Consider the following 9,005-nt stretch of genomic DNA (forward strand, 5'->3'; position numbering starts at 1 on the left):
TACAGGCGGCATATGGGGCGTTCGAGTAGCTTGTTGAAACTCCATTAAACGAATGTTTAAGAAAAAATACTTGGCATGTTCTGATGTTCTAATTGCAGAATATGAAGCCGAAGCATAGAGACATTTAGGCACTTAGCTTATCAACAACTCCAAAGATAACCTCCTTTGATAACATAATTTAGTCCGAGTTGCTTAGGCAAATATTTGACCCTCTAAAACATGTCCGCCAAATAATATTGATTTTTACTTGGTATGTTGCACAAAGGTCGGAATTCTGTATGAAATCGCTTAACGTATGAAACTATGAACTATACTAAATTATGTTTCCAAGAGTAATTTGAGGTAGCTAAAATGCGGTTGGTTGTATCTAGGATGTAATTTAATATACCTAATACTCCTAATTAACTCTAGTTTTAATGTATCGATGTATAGTACATTTTGTTGTATCGAGAATGAAGGGGTTATGCGGCGTAATAAAATGAAGAGAAGCAATATACTGGGGAAGGGTGGTAATGGTTATCGAGGACTGGCTGGTATACCTCATAAGCTTTTCTAGAAGTTTGTTTAAATTGGTGTAGACCTTTCATACTTTAGCCACTGTATGCGTATGTGTATGTGGTGGTCATGATTTGTGTGCTTTGTATGTTGGCAATCTATTATCTTTCGATTAGAGGATTTGGAGCTTGTATATACTTCTAGTTTGGGGTTTCGGGCATTATCAAGTACCATCTTGATCGGGATGAATGTTTTAAAGTCCCTCTGGAGCTCATCTCGGTTGGGATATGACTGACTAATCCCAACGGGATAACCCTTCCTCAACTTCATTCCTTCGACTAATAACCAGCCATATCTCCCTTATTTCTTGTCCGTTTTTACTTCGTATAATACAAAGGAAACCTTTTTAAAGTTCTTACCACAATTATTTGAAATTTTTTTTTCAACACTATTCTACTCTACGGAAGTAAGGAGCACAAATTCTCATTTCAGACGACCTATTCCATCTAAAGTGAAACCTACTCTCTATAGAGTAGTTCAATAAAACCGTAAGTAAACTTTTTGTTGGCTGGTTTCAACTTTCATTACCTAACACAGTAACACTCGTGCGGCGTCGTCTGTATGTCTTTCTTTTTGTGTCGCATTTATTTCCTAAAACAGGAGTAACACTCTCTGTACTTTATGCTTAACTGATTCTATTTCTTTTCATTTTTTTTGACATTGCCTGACAGCAAAGCCTCTTCTGGATTCCTCTTCTAACTGTACACTACCAAAATTATCTTTTTTTTTTTTTACTTAAAAAACTAACAACAATTAAAAACAATTAAATGAAACAAAACAAAACCGATAAAAAACCGACAGAAAAACAAACACAGTTTTTCCTTTTCTTCGCCTCACCTACTCCTCTTCCGCCCCGTCCTCACTCGAACCCAACTCGACCTGACCCATCACCCGATTTCAACATTTACTAGCCAATAATTCCATATACGGGTTTTATAAAATCAACATCGTTACTCGAACCCGTACCTACTCCACCCTACTAATCCCCATCCTTTTAACCATAGCACTAGTAATCGCCGCTTCACTTGGATAACAAAACCCGCTATCCCTATCCTGCTGACGTGGCTGCACATCCGCCATGTAATTCCTCACCTCTTCTCTTATCATATCCTGCATCACACCCAATAACTCCCTACTAAACGGCTCAAACACATGACCCGACCCGGAACCCGAGCCCTCAATCGGAGCGGATTCCACCGCGCCCGATCCGGGCAAGGATAAACTCAGCGACGTAGGCGGGTCATCAACATCCGACCTTGTTGGGCTACCAACCCGGATCCTCGACCCGGGTGGCACGCTAGCGGATCTTTTCAACGGTGGTCCACTCGATTGAACCGATACATCCGGTTCAAACTCAAAACCAAACCCATTAAAATCCGCACCGCTCATCGAAGCGCACTTACGCTTCAACGTAGAATTCCAGTGGTTTTTAATCGCGTTATCGGTCCGACCGTTTAATAAACGGGCTATGGTAGCCCATTTATTACCGAACCGAGCATGGGCCCGGATAATAGCCTGGTCTTCCTCAGCCGAAAACGGTCGGTGCTCCACCTGTGGGCTTAACTGGTTACACCACCTCAACCGGCACGATTTCCCGGACCGACCCGGAATGGATTTGCTTATCAAAGACCAGTTTCTTGGACCGTGTTTTTGGACCAGCCGGGTTAATGACTCGTCCTCTTCTGGACTCCATGGGCCTTTGATCCGGTCCATATCCTTCCTACATGATGATGAGGCCATTTTTTAGGGGTTTTGTAAATCGGGTAAATATCGACAACGGTGATTAATCCCTTGTCCCTCTTTTGACGAGAAAGAGGTTGGGTTTTATAAGAGGGAGTTGGGGGAAGTGAGGTTCCAGGTAAGGGGACGTTACTTAGCAGGATACAGCTGGCTATGGACACGTGTTGGAATTCTATTATTCCATGTGACAATTTAATCACACACCTCTATATCTAGGATCTCAATTTTTTATTCTTTGATGGTTATGTTTCATGTTAATTAATTAGTCAGTTAATTTAAAGCGGGTTAAATAATTCTTATGAAAGATAGAAAAACGAAAATTTTAAAATGAGTAGCTAATAGACATTATGTTTTTCACAAATTTATGCTTTCAGACGGTTTGAAGTTATAACGTATTCATAACCGATTCAAATGATGTTAAAATAAAAAAAAAGGAACGTGAAAGACATTAACTAAAGAACGTCTTAAGCAAGACTTAATATTTGTTTTTATTAGACTTATTTCATTTATTCACTCGATTTTAAATTTAAAACGAATATATATTAAGAGTAGTATTAGCTACCCTCTTCATTCTATTCTACACTACCTATCACAATACAGGTTATATTTTGATCTGAAATAATAAGACGAAGTTTTATAATTATTTAATAGCAAATGTGATAATTTTTGAAAAACAAGTTATCATAACTTGTAATACTGATTGGACCATTGTGGTCTCAAACAAAAAATTGTGTTTTGGTAAAGGGTAATGTTATTTTTGGTTTGTTATGGGGATATGTTTGGTTTGGATTGGGTGGTTGGAGGTAGTGGAGATAATAATCTAGTTAAAGAAGTGCCAGTTTGGAGTTGGATGGATAACTATCAGTTAAATATCGTTTTATCTTTGACTTACCTTGTCATTTGTTTGGACGGAGACAGGTAGTGTGTTTGATTGGATTTGGATGAATCGTTTATACTTTATATAGGAGTTGTACCACTTAATCGACCAACAATCAAGGTCATGGAGTTATAGATAGCACCTTTAGTTGGTTAAAAATTAGAGCTTTGTTCAAGAGGAGATCAAGATGGTGCAAGAGGAGGCTGTCTTTCAGGTTGATAAGAAGACTCGTCTCACTTCAGCTTCTTTCTGTGTTAGTAAGGCCTCGTTAGTCCAGTTTAACTTCACCGCATTTAGGGATCATAGGGAGCATTTGCATGGTTCGAGAGGGGACAAAGCTAGAATGGGTCGACCCACAACTTGTTCGAAAAAACGTTCATCCGTTCCTATTCGTGTTTCACTTTCGCGTTGCAAGTACACTCGTTCTATCACTACAGTTACGGGGACAAAGAGAAAGGAGATCCAGTCTTTTGTGTTTGATGCTCATTATCACCGCCCTTTTAAGAAGTATCGTATATTATCTTCGACTGCGTTTATTGTTTCTTCTGTTTTTCAAGTTTCTAATAGTTTTGGGGGGTTCTTTTCTCCCTCGGTTTGTACCATAATGCACTTTCTGTAGCTTTTTCTTTATTTATGGCAGTTTACTATTGTCGAAAAAAAATTAGAGAAGTTTTAAAAGTATTGAAAATGATAAGTTGGTCATATAAACTAAGAAGCTATAAATCAGAATTTATATACGTTTAATTTAAATCAATTAGTCTCCCTGAAGACTTGTAGTATCCGTCTTCACCTTGTGACAGGTCGGTTACGTATTAAATCAAGTGAAAACGGGTAAAGTGACCCATTTTGGTTTCCACCTATAAATTGTATTAATATAAAAAATAAATTGTATTAATATAAAAAAATTAGTTTTAAGCCCGTGCAACATATTTTATCTAAATTGTGATTTTATTTATTTTTTTAACGAAAATATTACTTCTCTGCATATATTAAGGTCTAATGATTCATCACGTAAAAGAGTCAAGTACGATAGTAACAGTTTATCAATCGCTCTTACTCTTCGTTTGAAAATTTTGGTCAATATTTTTATGTAAGATTTTATTTTATATAATAAATTACTCCTTACTAATTAAGAGAGATAGGTCTCATATAAAAATATTAAATTCTGGTACGTGTCTCGTTCATCCTCCACTATCATGTTATGCAGAATAATACAAGCTGTCAAATCTTACCCATTAAGTTTGCATCCCAAATAAGACAAGGTTGTTTGCTGAAAGCAAATCGAGCTTGTAGGACTCCAAATGCACGTTCTACGTCTTTTCTAACACTTTCTTGATAAGTAGCAAATAATTTATGCTTACGAATTTGTGGTGCACTAATAGATTTCACAAATGTAGCCCATTGAGGATATATACCATCAGTAAGATAATATCCAATATTATACTAATGACCATTTACTACAAAATTTACTTGTGGTGCTCGACCTTCGAAAATGTCATCAAAAACAGGAGATCTCTGAAGAACATTAATATCATGGCAAGAACCTGGTGTTCCAAAGAAAGCATGCTAAATCCGTAAATCATATTAAGCAACGACTTCAAGTATGATTGTTGTTTTCTTATTTCTGCCTGCAAATTGTCCATCCCAAGCAGTTGGACAATTCTTCCACCCCTAGTGCATGCAATTGATGTTTCCCATCATACCGGGAATCCGCGTTTCTCCCCCATACGAAGTAACCTTTCTTAATCTTGCTCGTTAGGCCTGTGTAGGTACTCTGTCCCGAAGTTATATATCACACCATCAACAAAATGTTCAAGAGATTGTCTAACGAGAGCCCTACTAATGCGAAGGTACTCATCAACAGCATTTGCCGCTATTCCGTAGGCTAGAACCCTTATCGCAGCTGTGAATTTTTGTAATCGACTTTTAATCTACCACTTACATCATAACCATCTTCAAAGAAGTTATCACCATACTTGATGGTTTCAACTAAACGAAGAAACACATGTTTTTGCATGCGAAATCGTCGAAGGAAAATATTAGGAGGGTACACCGGATCAGTAGCAATGTAATCATTGAACACACGTCCATGACCTTGCTCACGGTTTCTTTCAATGTATCTTCTATGGACTCTACAATTTGAATCTGGTTGTAAAAATTGATTTGCGTAAAAAATTATAGCTTCTTCTAAAACATCATCTTCAAGCGTGTTTTGTTCATGCCATTGAGTAAAATCGGCTAATCTCGTGCTAAATGTAATAGGATTGTTATAATCAAATGAGTCTGAACTATTATTTGAAGACATTTTTTTGTGAGTCAGTAAGAGGAATTGTGAGTGAGAAAGAAGAATTCAAGTAGTTTGAAAATAAAGTTCAGTCAACTACAAACTATTTAAAGATGAAATATGGAGATTTTGAATGGATGCAGATGCATTTACGTTGTTTTATATCTTTGTGTGGATAAAAATCATTTTCCACTTATGATGAGACAATTGCAACTGCATTCAAGTTTGCAGTATAGACTAAGACAAGTGCATGTACCATTTTGGACAAAGACAATAATTCATTTTAATGAAAATGACACTTAATAGAAACTATAACATACTAGTACAACAACAACAACAACAACAACATCAGAGCCTTAATCCCAAAATGATTTGGGGTATAACATACTAGTACATATAAGAAAAACTTAATAGCATTAAACTATTGCATAAAAATAAAAACTATTATTACATTAAACCATTAAATCTTAATATCATTAAACTATTACATAGAATAAAACCTTAATACCAATAAGCTAATTAGGCCACAATTTATTCATAAGTCTAATTTTTAAGTCTTCCTCGTAAGGGGTTAAGTTTGGTTTCAATAGCAAGTTGTTGAACGTACTCGTATCTCTTTTTAATCTTCAAGTTCTATCCTAGCGTGATCCATTTCACGCTCATACTGATAACTTCAATACTTTCTTGTCTTGAAATTTGTGATAGGCTTTGTCGCACACCTAATCAAAAATAAATACCCTAGACACAAATGAATATAGTAATAGGGGTCGAACACAAGGAGACGGGAGTTGTTAATTAGTTATTATGGGGTGAATTCTATCAAGATCGGTAAACATATGATTGATTGGTTGGGTAATGGAAGAAAACAATAATGATAAAGGAATAGTCTAGGGAGGCCGGGTTACACATGCAAATTATGTAAATGCTCAAGCTAATCATAGGTGGTGATACAATCGTTAATTGTTTAGGCTTAAAGACAACCACCTCTCGGCCTTATTGTCAACCATAGATCGGGTCCTAGCGAACTCTCGTTATAACTAGGCCGTTCTACTAACACATGTTTACTCTAATTCATTTTCGTGCCTCTCAACTTATAAAAATGAATTAACAAATTTAATCTAAGATAGTGATTGATACGTGTATTTTATATAAGGTTTTTACCTCATTTTTACACGCATTTCTGTACTATTTTACGTGGCATCTAGCTACAAATACCCCCGAATAGTCTACTTTGGTTTGTCTTGCGTATGTTGCAGATACAGACCGGAAAGAAGATAAATTGAGCCTAAACCCATCCCAGTTGCATACATTTATGGAGAAAAAGGAACCGGAGCTTGGAATCTATCACTTTGAAGACGCGTGAGCTGATTTCGGAAGGTGTCAATGTGCCTTATGCACTAATATAGCTCGATCGACCTCTTTTCAGTCGATCGAATGCTTTATCTCTTGTAGTTTCACTCGATCGAGTTTTTTTCATACTCGATCGAGAATGCCATTATAAGAAGTCCTCGATCGAACGGTTTTTCCATTCGATCGAGTGGAATTGCTGCTTAGTTCCTCGATCGAGTGGTTTAATTCTACTCGATCGAGAGGTTTTGTTCTGTAGTCGTATTTCTTGCCTTATTTCGTATGGGCTTTATAATTGGGCTTTGTTACTAGGTTAAGTAGTATGATTTTTCGACTAGGGAATGACACTACAGACTACGTTGCTTTCCTCTTCTCTTCTTCTCTCTTAATCTCTCATACTCTTCCCTTGGATCGAACCTTGTAATGGGTATTATACTTTCTTCTATTTCTTAATCTCTTTTATTGCTATTACTTCTTCTCTTCTTTTATTTTTGCAATTACTTTATTCAAATCCTTCTCTTTTATTATTATTATCATGTTTAATTCCTCTAGTCTATGTATGGTTATTGTTAATCCGATGATAATACATAGCTAATTCTTTTTGCTAAGACTTAGGAAATCCATGATTATGAAGGAATTGTAAATTGATATATTAGGTTTAATGCTTGTGTAGTTTATGTTGTTAATCGCTACATTTAATTGTTTCTGTGTAATTGAGTCGACGCAATTAGTCATTTAATCGTAGTAAACCTTGACCTGGACCGAAAGGTTGGAAAGGGTGAGACTTGTAGCGAACATTAGGGCACCTTAGTGAGGGTGGAAGCTAAGCTATTTGTGTGTTAGGGCGAATTGAGACCGGAAGGAGATATTCACTGCCCCATAGACCATACTTGCATTGACCTGAGACCTAAATTACTTGACTGAATGATCATGGTGAACCGACTGTCTTAGCTATTTTCTCCTTATTTGCTTAATCCTTATTCTCTTGCCTTTCCCCTCTTCCTTAATCTTATTAGTTTACAACAACCAAATTCAAACCCCCAAATTGGTTATCGCGACAGATTTAGTTAAAGGTGACTGCCCTGTGGAGATCGGCCCGACTTCCCTAGCTATATTACTTAGAGCCAGTTGGTTATTTTTGATAGGTATACGACTAGCCTATCAAATTTTGGCGTCGTTGCCGGGGAGATTGCGTAATTTTGTTGCTTTATTTAAGTTTGTCTCTCGTCTCAAGGAATTCATTCCTTGAGACTGATCTCATATTTTTGCGAGTTCTTGATTAGTTTTGCAGGATATCTGTTCTAGAAGAGAACATTGTCGTACTCTCCTCTCGTAAAATTCTATCTCGCTAGATGCCAATATAGCCACCATTCGTGAGCCGACGGTGGATTCCCTTCCAAAAGGCTTCCTATTACCCACTACTGACTCGGGAACCTTTGGAATCCACCCATCTTACATACACCTAGTCGAGAGAAATCTCTTCAGGGAGGTAACTGGAGAAGATACGTGCAAGCACATAAAGTCAAGCATGATCTTTGCTCCACCATTCCTCTTCTTCTTTGGGTGACACAGACGAGTGAAGGGAGTTCTCTTTCCCTTCTCTTTAGCTGATGATGCCCGGGAATGGTTGAGGGATTTAGACAAGGAAGCAGCCGGTGTAACCGACTGGAATTCTCTTGCCTTGGCCTTTTACAGGCGATATTTTCCACCACAGCACACTAATGTGTTGAGAGCTCAGATTACTGTATTTGAGCAACTACCTACTGAAGACTTGAATGGGGCTTGGACTAGGTTCAAGAAGCTTGTCCGTTTTGTGCCACATTATGGTTTCAAGCGTTGGTTCTTGTGTACCCAATTCTACAATGGGTTGTATCCAGACCAGAGAGCCATTCTTGATAATGCAGCCAAAGGGAGATTTTAGAAGAATGTAGAGGATAGTAAAGGGTGGCATCTTATTGAGGAGATGGCCATTCATGTTGCTGAGTATGGAAATCCCCGAGGAGGTAGGAATGCAAACGAGTTGGTAGTAGCTGAGGTGGAGAGTCCTAGCGGAAGTCTAGGTAGTCCGGAGATTATAGAGACTGTGGGTGAGCATGCACAAGTTTGTGCTATTACTGAGCATGAGATACTATGCGGTAGATGCGGCATGGAGGGGCATGACCCTATTGGTTGTCTGGCGAGTGTAGAGCGTGTCCTTGCTTA

General features: G+C 37.7%; 2 protein-coding genes across 2 annotated transcripts; both read right to left on the minus strand.

Annotated features, from left to right (window-relative positions):
* Positions 1 to 1,255: 1,255 nt before the first annotated feature.
* LOC141586631 (transcription factor MYB73-like) lies at positions 1,256 to 2,383 on the minus strand. The gene has a single exon (XM_074407926.1). It carries the CDS (start codon positions 2,293 to 2,295, stop codon positions 1,522 to 1,524), a length of 774 nt encoding a protein of 257 aa, XP_074264027.1. The 5' UTR covers positions 2,296 to 2,383; the 3' UTR covers positions 1,256 to 1,521.
* A 2,232-nt stretch (positions 2,384 to 4,615) lies between these two features.
* On the minus strand, positions 4,616 to 5,477 carry LOC141587927 (uncharacterized). Its single transcript, XM_074409391.1, has 2 exons — positions 5,115 to 5,477; positions 4,616 to 4,738 (listed from the first exon to the last, which is right to left on the minus strand). The coding sequence occupies exons 1-2, from the start codon at positions 5,475 to 5,477 to the stop codon at positions 4,616 to 4,618; spliced, it is 486 nt and encodes a 161-aa protein (XP_074265492.1).
* Between the last annotated feature and the right edge of the window lie 3,528 nt (positions 5,478 to 9,005).

The sequence above is a fragment of the Silene latifolia genome, chromosome 6, assembly GCF_048544455.1.
Source record: "Silene latifolia isolate original U9 population chromosome 6, ASM4854445v1, whole genome shotgun sequence".
Lineage (NCBI taxonomy): Eukaryota > Viridiplantae > Streptophyta > Magnoliopsida > Caryophyllales > Caryophyllaceae > Silene > Silene latifolia.